The 16,637-nt window shown below is 36.2% G+C and overlaps 1 protein-coding gene and 2 pseudogenes across 1 annotated transcript; all 3 read right to left on the bottom strand.

Moving 5' to 3' along the window:
* Positions 1-3,387: 3,387 nt before the first annotated feature.
* LOC136062493 (internal alternative NAD(P)H-ubiquinone oxidoreductase A1, mitochondrial-like) lies at positions 3,388-7,333 on the bottom strand. The gene is made up of 8 exons (XM_065761582.1): positions 6,657-7,333; positions 5,886-6,099; positions 5,258-5,418; positions 5,092-5,157; positions 4,853-5,016; positions 4,670-4,784; positions 3,859-4,041; positions 3,388-3,767 (listed from the first exon to the last, which is right to left on the bottom strand). Exons 1-8 carry the CDS (start codon positions 7,236-7,238, stop codon positions 3,612-3,614), a joined length of 1,641 nt encoding a protein of 546 aa, XP_065617654.1. The 5' UTR covers positions 7,239-7,333; the 3' UTR covers positions 3,388-3,611.
* Positions 7,334-7,628: 295 nt separating this feature from the next.
* LOC136062487 (structural maintenance of chromosomes protein 3-like) lies at positions 7,629-11,464 on the bottom strand (annotated as a pseudogene).
* A 21-nt stretch (positions 11,465-11,485) lies between these two features.
* Positions 11,486-15,853, bottom strand: LOC136062486 (transcription initiation factor TFIID subunit 4b-like; annotated as a pseudogene).
* Positions 15,854-16,637: the final 784 nt, after the last annotated feature.

Below are 16,637 nucleotides of genomic sequence, written 5' to 3'. Positions count from 1 at the left end.
ACAAATAAATAATAAAGGCAAATGGTAACGGAGATTTAATCCACAGTTTATGTAAATAAATTCGGTTTGGCCCGCAGGAGTGAGGCCAAAGAGAAAGAATGCCCCTTCTCAACGTGATTAACCTCCGAGGAAAGGAAAACGGGATTCCTGCCGTGGAAGTTAATAGGTTTGAGGGAGGCGGACCTGAATGGGCACTTCTCAAAATAACTGTAGAAGAGAGCAGTGATTCGAGAGGGAGAGAAGGGAAGGGGCCTATCGGTGCATGCCACTCTCACTCGCTTCGTTTTTTCTCTCTTTCTCTCTTTCTTTTCCGGTCCTTTCTTAGTAATTTCCACCTTGGTCGTTTTTTAGTATTATCCTCATCTGTTTTTCTAAGCAAGTTACAGAGTATTCTCTTTTTAAGTTGCGTTGTATTGCTCTCGTGCCTCCTGTTGTTTTTGCACATGGCAGAGGCGCCCTTTTATAGAGCCTGCCGAGATCGATTCTTTACTATTCTACCCTCTAACCGTTTTTCGTTTGGTCTGGGCACACTCGCAGACCCTTACTGCTGTCTGCGAGCCCCTCTGTTACAGACACAGACAACGTTTTGTCTGTTAGTCCGCCGCGGCACCTTGTCCTGCTGCGGTGATGTTTCTCTCTCCTATCCCTCATGGCATGCACCTATTGGTCCCCACTCAGCCTTGCCTCTTTTGGGTGATATGCCATCCCAGCAGGACGTATTCCCCAAAAGAGTCTGAGCAGAGACCTCAAAACAGGTCTTCCCCTCTCCCCACCTCCAAACCATGCCCTCTTACCTCTGACCCATGACCCTACCATGCCCTGTATTGGCTGGGTACAGGCTGGTGGTGTTTGGGCCTTGCGCATGGTTTATGTCTGAAGGCTGACTGCTGTTCATGCATCTGCCGTGGGCTGGAGACATTGCTTGCATCGCCTGCTGTCCGTTTCTGGCTTCCTGCGATTTGCTGCTCTGATTTCCTGTCCCCATAAGGCCTGGGCTTTGCTGAGTACTGGGCCTTGTGTTCTTTTTCAACCCAATTCTTTTCCCACTGTGTTGTTTGGCCTTTCCTGCCGTGGCAATTTGTTCCTGCTAGACCTCTTTTCAGGCCTGCCGTTCCTTTCTTTCCCCAAGTGGCTTAATATGGCCACTGGTGTTCTTGCTCGTGGGCTCTAGCGTCCCTCTCTTTTCACTTGGGCTTGTCCGGCCCATTTACTTCTTTTGGACTTCCTTGGTCCATTTACTAACTTTGTATCCCATGGGCATTTACTAACTCAATTGGGCTTCCTCGGCCCAATTTCCTCATTCTCATCCTTGGGGTTCATAGGCTTGCCATTATCCCATACTTTCTTTGTTTACATTGCCTTGGGCCTGCTGCGGCCCATTCTTGCTTTTTCATAACATACGTTGCCCATGGGTGTCATTTCTTACTTTCCGGGCCCATTGGGCCCACTTACTTCCTCAAGACCCATTTATTCATGTTATGGGCCTGTGTCCTACCTTTTCTGCCGCTTGGGCCTAACAGTCTTATTTCATGCTTGCCACTCTTATTGCCTGCTTCGCTGGGTTGGGCTGGCTTTACAGAAATGACCCTCAACAGACGGCACCACTTAATTGATGTCCAACGGGATACTATATTGACAAAAATTGAAACTAATATAATTGAAATGATAAAACTAAAAGTTAAAGTATTGAAATGACAAAAGTTAAAAATTAGAAGGTTAATTTTGAATTTTTGCCCAAAAAAATTGTTCAGGATCAAGATCAAAGGCTTTGAATGAATTTGAATTCAAAATATTAATAGGTGTGAAAGCGACAAGAGGAATTCCTATAGCTAAAAAAAAAAAAAGCTGACAAAGCAAGGGAAGAGTTGCCAATGTAAAAGACACAAAAACCACGCATGAAAAGGAAAGGCCACAACAAACATCAGCCTGACCTAATGTTTTCTCTAGAAGAAAACTCTCCTAATTGAAGTCTAACCAACAAATAAGCAGTCCAGACTTTTTCTTCAAGAGCAAGTGCAAGAGCTTGGAAGATAAAAAGGAGATGGCAGGTGCAAGAAGAAGAGTAGAAATGATAAACATGATGTGTAGTACTGATTCTGCTGTTGCTGGGCGTCCCAATCCTATGCCAAGGCGGGGCCAAGTGAAGGTGGCAATAGTGTTGGAGTTGCTTCACTCTTTCTCTTCCATCTTCTCTCCTACTCCTAGGCTCAGGGCCGGTGCTCACCTTTCTTGACCTCGATCAGCTCTTGTTTACTTGTTTCTCTGAATCTTCCATTAATGTTGAGAGACTTTAAATAGTCTATAGAAACAGGATGTACAATTTTTGTTGTTTTCAACTCTTTTTTATATGTTTTGATCAAACCTTAATTACGGACCAAGGATTTCATTTGAATTTCTTTGCCAAGCTTCTTTAATATGAAATTAAATTTAGTTTAATTGTTATATATAGGAGGTGTTGATGGTCTGGAATTGAGTTTAATTGGATTTACCATGAAGTGCTTTACGAGATAGGAATTCGGGGCTGCTTGGTACATAATTTTAAATATATAGGCCTTTTCACACATTTTTTCGAGTATTTTCAAAAAAATTTAAAACTGTGGTTTAAACACATGTACTGAATAGCTCTCTACTCTAACTTATATACGTATGTGAAGCTCCCTTTCGAAAACTTGAACTCTGACTCTTGTCTTCTTACACCCCATTAACATTTATACCTGTGGAGTGACCATCGCACTAATAGCATGCATTAGTATTTTTCCTCTCTTTCAAATTGGTCAAGATTTGGAACATTTTCTGGTTTGGTTTTTTTTTTTTTTTTGAAGAATATATGCCCAAAAGCAGCATTTTGTGTGTGGACTGGACACAAAGTTGGTTTCAAATCTGAATATAACATGAAAATAACATAATCCAGGGCATCTCTGTGCTCAATGTTTGTACGCTACAGACTTCTCCTATTCTTTTTGTTAGATTATGTATTGTGTTTTATAAACAAACACGATGATACTCTAGCTAAGTGGGCACTTAAATGTAATTCTAATGCTCTTTTGTCATGGTAACCCTCCTGAAGAGGTGGTCAAAATTAATTACCCTGGGAAGGGGCTGGTGGATGTTTAGATTTCCTCTTATCTATATTCTGGGGAGAGAGAGAGAGAGAGAGAGAGAGAGAGAGAGAGATCTTAAAAGTTTTTAGGCTAATTTCGTGAAGTTCTTAAATTTATTCATCAATTTTGAAATAAGTGAGATGAACTGGATCACATTATTAACATTTAAACAAATATTGAGTCATTAACTATTACCATTTTGGTATCTATTTCAAATTATTGCCAACTTAGCGAAATTCAATCCAGTAGTAGTGGGTTGATATTAACTAGAGAACTATGAAGGAGGTTAATTCTAAAAGAATAGGATTCATATATTTGAGTTTTGCCTCTTTCACCCTTTCTAGTTTTCCAAACACATAACCAAGAAGTTCAGTGGAAATTTGTTACCAAAGTCAAATTTAAAATTGGATGCTTTAACAAAATTCCACAAATTGTCTCAATGCCTTAAAAAAAAAATATATATATATATATATATCACCAAGAGCTTGCTAGCAAAGCCTTGATTTTGTGTCAACCTATTCTGGAGTTATCTCTGCCGAAGACTAGTGTGGTTGCCCAGTTCACTGCCACATAAAACCTGTTTCTCCAACTGACAACACGTGTAAGATAGGCTGAACGCCAAATCAGCCAGCTCACAAATCCAGCATGGGATAAGCCTTTTGCATCCTGACAAATTGGAAGTGTAATAATAATGTCTCTGTTATTCCAAATAAGATTTAGATAAAAATTTAATTTTTGATTTATTAATTTATTTTACCTTAGATTGGCGTAGATCCACTAGTGCCTTATAACGGCCCACTGATGCCATGCTTCCAAGATGCTTGTACACAAAAGGTTCTCCAAGAGAGATGTCTTTTGCAGATAATGCCTTCCCCCCATTCTTCTTCCCAATTTTTTTGTTAAACAACTCCGCCAAATATTTACCTTCCCTTTCTGCAACCTGTTCACACATAAATTTATGCAACTTCAAACATTGTTTTGCGTGTTAATCTCCCGCAATTATTGAAGAATTTTGATGCTTTCTTGAAATTCTTCTTTATGTAACAGTGTCATAATTCTTCTTCCAATGAACAACATTCTTATTCAACTTCAAGCTATTTCCTTCCTATATCTTCTGTGGAATCTATATACAAGCACCTCATCATTTGTTTTTATATTTTTGTGGCAATACCACTAGTTTAATGTTTTGTTTCAAAACTACCAAGTTGAACAAGCAAGTGTTTCATTTGGAGTCCCACTGCCCCCATGATCGGTGCCTAGGATGATATTTGGAGACAAGAAAAGCAAGTTTCTCAAATCCAGTGTATAACATCTATCTTTTCACTGTTTGCGTTCCTTCATAAATCTGACCTCAATAGAATGTTACATTGTCACATAAACTACACTAATCACTTGCCATAAAAAAATAATAATAATTTGCAATAAGCAATTCCTACATTTTGTCTTTACAGGTGGAAATATTTTAAATGGGGAAGTTGTTGAAGTGAAATATGCAATATTGCATAGAGCGAAGGGAGGATAAACTTGAAAAATGAAGAGTTTGTACAAGTTAAAACAGAAAATCTAACCTGAGCTAGAGCTGGAAGAACTGGCTTGCCTGTCTGTTCAAGAAAACCAGCACAATCTCCAAGTGCAAACACATCTTCCACAGAGGGAACCCGCAACCATTCATCAACACCAATCCTACAATACCCCATAAGTTAATTAACACCATCCAAAATAGATAACAAGGGATTCCTAAATGCACATACCTTCCACCTGGAGACTTAGGAAGATTCAGCGATTTCACAAAATTGGAAGGACCAACGCCAGTAGACCAGACCAAAAGGCCATATGGAACATCAGTCCCATCATTGAGAACTATCTTCTTGGGATGCACCTCTTTGACAACACCTCGCATAAGGTGAACGCCACTCTGATGCATAAGTTTTAAATGTCAGAGATAGTTCTGAGTACCATAAAGAAACACCCTCTAACAAAATTGATTTACCTTGGTTAGGTGTTTTGTTGCATACTGACGTAGACCGACATCAAAGGATGACAAAATCTCATTTGCCTATTCAAGGAAGAAATCAAAATTAATAAATAGTCATATTTCATCTCTACACAATTGATAAATAAACATGGAAAGAAGTTGCATATTAGAAATTTAGAACCTCTATGAGTGTGACTTGGATATAATCCTTGACATGAGTATACCGCTCACGAACATCTCTCATAATAAAATCACTCAATTCTCCACTGAACTCCACCCCTGTAGGGCCACCTCCAATAACAACACAATGTAACAACCGTTTCTTCTCTTCTTCTGATATGCCTGCAATAATAAACTATACATTAAAACTTAAAACTTAAAAAAGGAAAACTATTGGTTAAGAAATTTAAAAAAAAAAAAAAAAAATTAAACACCCCTGTCCCTTCAAGTAGCATTTTGATGAAGTTTATCCACAAAAAGGTCTAAATAGTAAATTGATAAGAAGGATCAAGGAGAGTATAGGCTCATTTCACATTTCAAATAAAGCATGATGCTTGGAAAGGAAGAAAGAAAATATATTTAAGAAAAAGGGAAAACCAATTGGGAGAACAAACTCAACCTATTGGTTTAGCTTCTCTTATCAAAACACCTCTACTCTGCTTCTCATAATTAACAAGTGTATTTAAAGGAGAAAGTTTAAGAGGCCTGATAAATAAATCAAGTTGGGCATTTTTCTTGGCCAATTATTTTGGAGAATCAAAAAGAGCCTTCAAGAGTTTCAAATCTTTTAATAAATAAATAACACTTACCTGGATTTTCAGAGAGCATCAAGTTCAAGAGAAGCTTCTTCCTTATTTCTTGGGCATGGTTCACCTCACGAAGGAAAAATGCATTTTCATACACCCCCTTGATTCCAAAAGTCAAGGGCTCAGCCCCGGCAGCAATGACAAGCTTGTCATAGGCAACTTTAAATTGGTAAGGTTCACTAGGTAATCCACCATTGCTAACGGTCTCACAGTACACCTGATTACATAAAAGCACAGCATTAAATTAACTGTTACAGTGAAGTCAGAATGAGCTAGAGGAGACATGTATTTTCCATTGCAAGAATCAATGATGATGCTGGTACTCCATCTCCACTGTTTTATCCTGTAGTTGCTAAGGTTGAAGAGTAGAAATGATAATATGGCTCTCAGATTACAGTTTGAAATAATGTAGTTTTGATACAGAACAAGCAGTAATTTGAACAGAAATGACACGCATGACCCATTGTGGTTTTGTTGCAAAATATCAATATGTTTTGGGGTGCTGTCATTATCAAAGTTGAAATTGTTGCTTCTAAGTCAGTTAGAAGCACATCAATTGAGTGGACTATTACATGTGAAAATTGTGGACAAGCTAAACTACTCCGCCTGTAAATTTTACCATAATGGAAAACCGTTTGCATGAGTATGCACATCTTTAGGTTAATAAATATTTTGGGAATACTATTTATTATTACATGTCCCTTAAGGAGAAAAAGAAGAAAACAATGCAAAGATACTATAAAATGTATACAGGTGGTAGGAACATTCACTTACCTCATGTTTGTTAGTGTCAATGTCAATGCAAGAAGCTAGATAGAAGTAAGAATTAGGACTTGTTGCTAATGCAGACTGTATCCTACTAACAGGTTCAGCAACAGACCGGAATTCCAGGGTTCCAACACAAGTTGAAGCAAGTAAAGGAGTAAAGACCATGTGATTCCTAGGTGATACGCAAACAGCATCATAAATCTTGGTGTCCAGTCCCTTAAGGAATCGACAAGCAGCCCACCCAGTTCCAAGGACAACAACCCTTGGCTTTTCACCAGGCTTGGTTGCTTCTAGTCCTGGATACCTTGGCTCATCATACTCTGAATCAGACACTTCTGCTACCATCTCAGCAGCAGGAGAATGATAATGTGGCATTACCCTTATCCCCCTGCTCCAAAATCTCATGTGATTTACATTTTTAGTGCTGGAAAAGTATGACAGATTGCTGTATTCCCTGACATTTTCAAGGGAAGGCATGGAACATTGGCAAGGTGATACACCCTCACAGAATACATCCTCAGTTCTGTTACCGCCAAAGGAGCCTCCTGACCTTCTCAAGCCACTCCTAGCAACCCTTGCCAATGCCATTTGATGAGAGTAGTACCGGGTGTTTATTATAGCAACACCTGATACCCTTTGATCTTATATTAAGAACCAGATTCAAAAGGCTTGAACTATTGAACCTACACCAAAGAAGACAAGAGGAATGAGCAATGCAAATTGCAACTATGATAGAATGAACCATCAACAGGCAGATCTATATATGTATATGTAGCAGCTGATTTGAATACTCCCAAATACATAAAGCCAATATGTTGTTAGAGGACTTGTTCTAGCAACATAACTTTAGAAATAAAACACGATTCTTTCTAAGGCTACTTCCCTGCAAGAAAACAAAAACCAACTTGGCTACGCTCATAAACCGATGGTAGATACAAAGAACTTTTATTTTTTTTTTTTGGGGCAAAATTATAGAAATTAACGAAAGACATAAACAAGAGCTTTTCCTACATAACCAACCATGCTTAAATAGTAATAGGTGCATTTCATGCAACTTACTCTTTTTCAAATTACATCAAACATGACTTGATTAGCAAGCAACAATGCCAACAATTGTAAAACTGAACAGATTTATGCAATTAACCTCTTAATTCATTCATGAAACATAAATGGCCAAGATGCCCACAGAGTCCAAAAAGATGGGAGCTTCATATATTCACAATCAGGACATGCACACAGGTTCAGTTGGGCATTTCTCACAATTCTGAGCCATGTATACAAGCAACAAGAAAAAAAAATAAGCAACTTACAAATCCACCCCTAAAAAAAAAAAAAAAAAAATGTTAATAAACATATATAATAATAGAAAACCAATTTATCAGGAATATTCTTCGTAATGAAAGATCAATAGACCAAAGGGGATATTATTTTACTAACAGTAACTATGAGAGATATTATTTTTACTACAAAGTAACTAGATTCGAATGTGTGATTTTTTTACATGGAGATCAATTTTTTTGTTTACAATTAAAAAAAAGAAAGAAAAAAAAAAAAGAACAAAGAAATCCATATCATAAAATCAAAAAAAAAAAAAGAAGCAAAAAGATTGCCCAACATGAATATCTAAGGAAGTAAAATTTTGTTGCGTAGTATTGTATACTTCTGTTTCTGCTAGCCAATAAGATTGCCTGCAAAACATAATGCTATAGCCAATTAATATCTCAAACTGCTAAAACCATTTGCAAGGGAACATAAACAACAAAGAAATCCATATCATAAAGATTTGTGATATTTAAAGATTTGTGTATAGAAATTCCAGAATAATACCTCATCACCTGCATCCAGCTCAGCTTGCCTTTTCTGGAGTTTTTCTCGTTGCTCTGTAAAATTTACGCACTGGTCTAGTGCTTTCTTGTTTACATGGCTGGACTGTTGAAGTTGTTCGTTGCACCTCTGTAGCATCTTGTGCAATTCTTTGATGCTCCTGCGTTTATACCTGTCATTATCATTTTCAATATAAAGAGTTACTGAGAATTAAGAAAATACAAATTCAGTTAAGAAATATACTGTGATAAAATTTGAGACCTAAAGTATGAAAAAAATATAGTCCCAGACATTGATAACATCTATCAGAAAACATTAAAGACGGGAAACTTCAAACTTAAGGAAAGTAATAACATCCAGCTAGAAAAATGAAAAAATGAAAAAGACCAAATACACAAGTATACATTTCAAAAGCATCTGATGACAATAGACCAATTCCCTGATTTTTGTCAAGTAATTTTCTAGTTTAGGAAGAAAAAATCGAAAAACTCTAGATATGAATATCATTCAGAAAACATTAGACACAAAGCAAACTTCGAATCTGAGACAAAATTGAAAAGATCCAGCCAGGGAAGGAAAAAAAAAAAAAAAAAAAAGAGGTAATACATTTCAAAAGCATCTGATGACAATGGACCCAATTCCCTGATTTTCTTTGAGTACTCTTCTTGTTTAGCAAGAAGCATATTTCTTTTACTTAATAGCTGTTCTAATTGTTTGGCTTCATCCTGAAGTGTCCTCTCATACTCATCCTCCAAACTCTGCATCAACAAGTGGTGATCTCAGCAACAGAAAGAGAGAAATTATAACCTTGACCCCTTAACCAACAACAACCAGCATAAGCACCTTTAACTTATTCTTTTCATCTTTTTGCATCCTCAGTTGCTTTGTAAGGTCATCCATACGGTCAGAAATTGTCTAAGGAGACAATTGCAATCAAAACATGGAACCATACATTTAACTGCAAAATACAAATGTGTTGAATGAAATTCGAAGCCCTCACTTTTAAGCTGCTCTGTGACATCGACAACCAATAATTTAGCATCACTCAATTCCTGCCTCTTCAATTCAGCTTCACCAGGCAAAGTTTAAGTCTCTGCAGACAATATTATGGCCTCCAACTCTTGCTTTTGCCTCTTGAGGTTAGTCGTCAGATTTGTCTCAAGCTTCGCTTTTCTTGTTTCAGTCTAATAATTGAAAATCATATACATAAGTACTTAAATTCAAAATTAATGATATATTTCAATGACAATAAAGCTGCCCAGCAGTGGGGAAAAAGAAAAAGAAATTCAAAATGCATTTCTCAAACCTCAATACGGTCTGTCTTGCAAGCAATAAGCTTCTCTTTAAGATCTGCAATTTCAGGGTTCAATCGTGATAAAAGCTCTTTTTCCTCTGGTGTTAAGTGATCAATAAGGTCCGTGCCCATTTCAGCCCACTTCATTGTCATACTGGCTCTAAGCTGATCAATCTGAGTCCGTACATCTGCAAGTGAACCTTAATTCCAATTAAATTAGAGTAAAATTTATGGATCCTTTTTCAACTATGTAGAGTTGGCCATATATATCCTATTTCTCCATTCTATTCTATCCAAATATATATTGCATCCTTGTTCAATACATTGTTCAATACAGCTATTCATATAGTTTTAGGCCCTTCTCCACCTTTCTTCGCTACTTTGACTTGAATTAGATCAGCCTTTCTCACAAGAGCATTAAGCATTCTCTGCAACACATAACCAAAACATCTTAAACTACTCTATCTCATCCCTTTCTCAATATAGCCACTCCACTTTAAACAGATGAGTTCATCTATTATTTTCACACCTATAATTTACCTTTTTTTATAAGTATAATTTACCATTTTCATTTCCACTACACTTGTATTAGGAATGTCTTACTTCTTACCAACCAAACACTTTGTATCATTTTTCATTTCCACTACACAATGTTCATTTCTTTCAATTTTTGTCTTATTACCTATTAAAAATAAAAAATAAAGCATCATTGATCTAATGGCAATTCTATATAACTTTTCCTTTCACTTTAGAAACCCAGCCCTTATCTTATGGACCATATTTATTTCAATCTCCAGGTTGGAAATTAAATTGATTCCACAAAAAAAAAAAAAAAAAAAAAAAAATCTATTCATTGTGAAAATACTATTTGGTTTATTAGTTTAAAAAATGTAGTATTTCTCATTCACCATGGAATAGAGGTTAGAGCCTATATATATATTAGGAAATAATGTGAAGAGTTTGACAACCATGTTCATTCAAATTGAGAAAGTAAAACAAATTAAAATGAGATTACTCACTACAGGAGTTGCATGATCAAGGCTCTTTTCTGCCTTCTCAACTTCTATTCTCAGATTATTGATATCAGAAGAAAGTGCACTTTCTGTGCTCCATAAGTACCTACACAGTTAACCACACTTTAAGCATCTTGGAGTATTTCAATAACCTTGACCAAAAACAAAAGCACATAGATCATACTTTTGCTCATTTTGCAGCTTGTCTCTCTCAGTTTTATGATGACTGAACCCTTCACGTGACTGGGAGATATGGGATTCTAACGTAGCAATTTCAGTTCTGCGAGACTCAATGTAGGCATCCCACTCTGTCAACTCAGCATTAAGCCGGCGAATTTCTTCCTGAAGTTTTTCCTCCTCCTACCAAAAATAACAGATAAGACAAAAAAAAAAAGAAGATAAAAGTGACCTATAAACTATACAGAATTTCATTTCAATAAAACTAATTAATGTTGAGAATAAAGGAACTGGAAAATTCAAACACAAGGCTAGGCAATAGTTTATGAGTTGGAAGCAAGGTAGTACAGACAAGTCAACTTATGACCATGTATGTGTGGTTTTGATTTCTTCAACCAAACCAAGCATCATTCTCAAAGCAAATAAGCATATTAGTTTTCCAAAAGGAGAAAAGTCAGATGAATGAGACCGCCAACATCAGGGAAATGCAGCAACGGGAGCTGCATTGCTACCTTCCAAAATTAAAATCAAATTAAAGCACGCTTACCAGAAGCAGCAACAGGAGCTGCATTGCCCCTTTTCACTGTTTCTTGGTTGTCCTTTCTTCCAGATGTTGATAAAGGCTTGCGACTCACATCTTTACTTGGTTGAGAACCAGATGTATCCACCCCTCCTTCACGTTTCTGCTGGGCTTGCTCAGCCATTAGTTGCCATTTTGAAAGCATGTCATCTCCTCCAACAGCAGCACGGGCTGCAACGTTTGCCGACCTTGTCCTCATTTTGTCATCATCCTCTTTGTTTGCCTGTACCGAAGCAGATAGCAAAGTCAAGAATTTTGATATTTGGTTGAGTTGTGAAGATATAAATGAATTATCCTGTATACCTTAAGTGATTTACCACGACCATCATCTTTCTCCTTGTCACCATCAACTCCATTATTACCCTCAGGCTGCATTTGGAGAGATATATCATACAATATCTAACATATAGAACTTTAATCAGACCCAAAGTAAACATTTGTGTGTATTTTACAACATTCAAAAGAAGTATATTGCAATATGCTCATTTAAAGAAGGGATACTTTAAGAATTCAGTTCGTTGTCTCATAAAGTGCAGGGGCACTCACATCATTCAGTCTCCGCAGCTTCTCTGTTTCAGCCTGTTTTTTTTTCCATTCCTCTCTCGCTTTCCTACTCATTGTCATGATTTGTTGTTGAACATCTGAGGTGACAACAGTTCGGTGTCTTGGTTTCTCAATATCAACCCGCTACAATGATCCACAAAAATTCAGAACCATTTAATCACCGATAATTCAAGTGAGAATGAAAAAAGAGGAAAAAACCTGACCTGTTTTGACAATCTGATTAGATTACTTATTAGTCCGCGCATTCTTTCTTCCACGCACTGAAGGTTTAGTTGCATTGCATAAGAAAACATGTAACTTGTAAGCTTTAATAAAGAAAAAGGACCAAATATCTAGCATCTCACCAGTGACAAGCATCACTCCACATCGTTGGTTATACACTTCAAACCACTTTTGGCCACTACCAGACAGACAAATGCAAGCATGCACCATATATCAAGGCTCTATTATTTTTGTTGACATGCAGTTAAGCACAAAGTGAATAGAAGTACAATTAGAACGCTTTCATAAAGAGGTATCAACTAATGTATTAACTGATCTCAGCCAGCTTTTTTTGGAGAGGAGTTTTCTGCAAAATCAGCCTTTCTTCTTATTGCACAACTCTTCGAGATGCTTGTGAAGCTCGACTGTCCTCGTTGGGCCCAGAAAGTAGCTGTTCTTCCTCTTCCTATTTAAAAGCAGAATGACAGGAGAGTTTTAAGCTTGTCTACTTTAAGCGTGAATTGTTTAACTTAATTAGCTTATACTTTGCAATAGGCAGAACTAAAAATGGAAGAATAACATACCCTAAGATTAACTCCACTGACAGCAGTGACATCATTTAGTTGTTCAATGCTTTGATCTTTAAAGGCCCCAGATACTTTTTGCTTTTTACTGTAGGATATCAAATAAATTTTACATAGAGAAAGAGTTTGACACAATGTTAGTGCGGAAAATGAACAAAATCACATTGAAACCATTGATAATCATCCTCAAGTTGTAGTACAACAGAAAAAGTTATACACCTTGGCAGAGGTGGTGATGAACCATGTGCTTCGAGTGGTTTCTTCTGGCCAATAGAAGGCTTTTTGGGAGGTGTCCTCGCATTAATACCAGCAAAAGAGGCTGTAGATATTGCAAAGGCAAGAAGCAAGTTAGCCATCATCAACTATGAACAAATGATTACATGACACATACATTTACTTTGCACAATTATATTTTTGCAGCACAAAGTAAACCAGAGAGAAAGTAAGTCCATTTTAAAATTATTCATCCACACAAGGTTTTTACAGTAGAAGTTAAAAGGAAAAATGTAGCATTTAAAAAATGCTCAGACACATCTACCATTATTAAAAGTAAAGTGCAAAGAGACTTCAATGCTAAAGAAATGCTTGAAGAGAAATCCTATGATTCTACTCTCATATATAATTTCTTTGGGTGACACCTAAAATCAAATCCAAATAAAAGCACTAAATTTTAATATTCAAATTTTATAGACTGAAAAAAGATTAAACAAAGGAAACAGTACGTTAACCATACTTGCATTAGTAAAGCCCCCAGAGCAGCAGAGGACACATCATCATTGATGGAACCAACCCAAATTCTTAAAGCAGCACAATCAACAAAAGCAAAGCCATAAACAATTGAACCATTATCCAGGCCACAATTTTCCTAAAGAGAAAATTTAACAAAACATAGTGTTAATATATTGGAACAAATTTTCAAGTAGATAGCAGCAACAAGATAAACTCATAAAACCATTACTAATTCAAGTAGTGCCAACTTTAAGAGGAAAAGGTGCAGGAGCATGCTATAAAGTCAACTGCTGCATTACATACGATTAAAAGAGATGAAAAAAATAATAATAATAAATGCGTGTTCTTCAAGGTGCCCAACTTTATATCTTCACAAAGAACAAATTATAAGACAAGTGAACTATAGCATATAAAATAATAAAAAATATCATAGCAGAAATTTAAATAAGTACTTCATTAAACTAAATCTCATCCTAACTGCCAGCAGATGGCTAGATCAAACAAGTGCTTCTCATAAACTCTCTCTCTCTCTCTCTCTCTCTCTCTCTCTCTCTCTCAATTTTGTCAGTGTAGCAGAGGAGTAAAAGATTGTTGTTTCAGCTATATGATGATCCTTAAAATCTCAAAAAATTTAAATACACATTTTTGCATACCAAACCTAACTGCCATGTACCAGAGGATTTTAGCTACAAAAAGGAGTCAATGAGAAATGGAAACATAGAATGTCCTCATTTTTCCTTAAAGAAAATGAAACAAAGAATGAAAAAATATGGTTAGGATTAGGAATACATAAGTCCAGTCACTTCCTTACCCCCGAGCAACAAGCGTTTGAACAACATCATCAATCCCACGAATAAGATATGCCAACCTGACCAAAAAGTATTGCTGTTATTGCATGCAAAATCACTCTCTTCAATAGATGAGCAAATATCTCAAGTAAGTTTATGAAAATAACATGAAGTCACCTGCCGACATTTCCCCACGCCACTTAATGTCATTTTCCAATCAAGCTCCTTATGGCCAATTTCAGCATCTAGTTCACATAGCTCATAGAATTGTCCCTGTATTTGATCATAGGTTGCTGCACTATGTAATAAAATTCCAAAAGAAAGAATTATGAAAGTGGCAAAATAGTACTGCAGATATGCTTCAATGTACAAAATCATCCTTTTTAAACTGTAATTCATGATAGCTAGACAAAATGATTTCAACAAAAATGGAAAGTAATAGAGATTCACCTTCATTAATTTTGTATATGGATGGTTACCAATAGCACGATGACATTCATCAATTATCATTAAGCATACTGCTTATGGACTCAAGAATGCCTTTCTTAAGACATCCAAAAATATCTGGGGTGTCATTACTAGTACCTAGAAGATAACATAAAGAATTTGCATTAACATAACACTAGCAAAGGTAACTTGTGAATAGAAATTTAAATCTAGGATTTTAGGAAAATTATTTCCACGTAATAAATTAATAACAAAATTCACATACACATTCAGATGGGGTGTTGATCCTAGTGCATTTTACGCTTATGTTGTCTCGTATAGTGCCTGGTATGTGGGAGAGGGGGTACTGCATCTCCTTGGTGAGGCTCCTCGAATTGCTGCAAAGATGGAGTTACAACCAAACAATGGATTACATGATTTACAGTTATTAGGAATGGGATAAACTTATACAGTTAGATTTATATATCATATTCAACTCATTCCATGAAATAGAACCTCGCATGCTCTTTGCAAACAAATGAAAATCTTGTTGGGCACATGAAATTAATATCTATGTCAAATTATTCCTTATTAATTTGTTTTTCAGTTTAGTAACCGTACAGGAGCAATTATATGATTTACAATACCTTATCCCAGTAAAGATCGACTACAACAGAAGCTACAGGCCTACAGCCATGACTAAATGACATTTAACAGAACCACAACAACAACAAAAAAAACACTTACATTTTGTAATTTTTCCTTTTGAAGTTCACGTTCCATTCTTTTCTTCTCTTTTTCAACATATCTATTGTTTCTCTCCATGTCTTCTAATTCGCATTTTGCCTTCTCGCTTAGCTTCCTTTTCAGTCCTACAACAGCAGATTTAGTCAGGAAAAAAATCATTGAAAAAGAATATTTTTTTTGTACAACATTTAAAAAATAATACTGATGCACCAGATCTCATAGATCCAGTGTAGTTACGTACATGTCTGCCCCATTTTTCTGTAACAGCTTATCCATATATGAACGAATATCTGCTTCCTTATGCACTTTACCAAGCTTTTCGACTGCCTTTGCCAGTCGTGTTTGTAACTCTTATTGCTTTCTGACTTTTGTAATGCTGTCATCATTGTTGAAATATGCCAGAGACTAGATTAGAGCACCAAACCATCAACATTAAATAAATAAATAAATAACTAGATCCGAAATAACCATCAATAAAAATGTACCACATTTACCATCAATAACAATCACATTTACATCCGAAATAACTAACAATCACATTAAATAAATAAATAAATAAATAAAGCAAAAAATGTACCACATCCAACACATAACCATCAATAAAAAATAAATAGATTCATATTCAATTGCAAAAAATATATTCCTAATGTATATGATTTAGATGTCCTTTCTTCTGTTTGCCCGCCAAAAGTTGCAACTTTTTAAAATTAAGTGACGAAAGAAATCTAGCTTACACCAAATTTCGGAGATAACAATATATTACATTTAGCCTAAAATAAACTAATTGCAAACCCAATAACAAAATTCACATACACATTCAGATGGGGTGCTGATCCTAATGCATTTTACGTTTATGCTGTCTCGTATAATGTCTGGTATGTGGGGGAGGGGGTTCTGCATCTCCTTGGTGAGGCTCCTCGCGTTGCTGCAAAGATGGAGTTACAACCAAACAATGGATTACATGAATTATAATAGCATTAACAACAATTACTCAATATTCATTACATTAAATGAGTTGTCATACCGTGGGGCCAGCCTTGTGTCCTGCTTTGTGACCACC

Source organism: Quercus suber, unplaced genomic scaffold (genome assembly GCF_002906115.3).
Source record: "Quercus suber isolate HL8 unplaced genomic scaffold, Cork oak 2.0 scaffold_420, whole genome shotgun sequence".
NCBI classification, from domain to species: domain Eukaryota; kingdom Viridiplantae; phylum Streptophyta; class Magnoliopsida; order Fagales; family Fagaceae; genus Quercus; species Quercus suber.
The sequence above is the reverse complement of the archived record's forward strand: the minus strand, read 5'-3'. Positions and strand labels throughout refer to the sequence as shown.

Coding starts and splice junctions, on each gene's coding strand:
- LOC136062493 (XM_065761582.1), bottom strand. CDS start 7,238: ATGGCATTGGCAAGGGTTGCTAGGAGTGGCTTGAGAAGGTCAGGAGGC. Junction 4,785..4,852: donor CCTAAGTCTCCAGGTGGAAG/GTATGTGCATTT, acceptor GGGGTATTGTAG/GATTGGTGTTGATGAATGGT. Junction 4,042..4,669: donor TTCTTCCAGCTCTAGCTCAG/GTTAGATTTTCT, acceptor ATGTGTGAACAG/GTTGCAGAAAGGGAAGGTAA.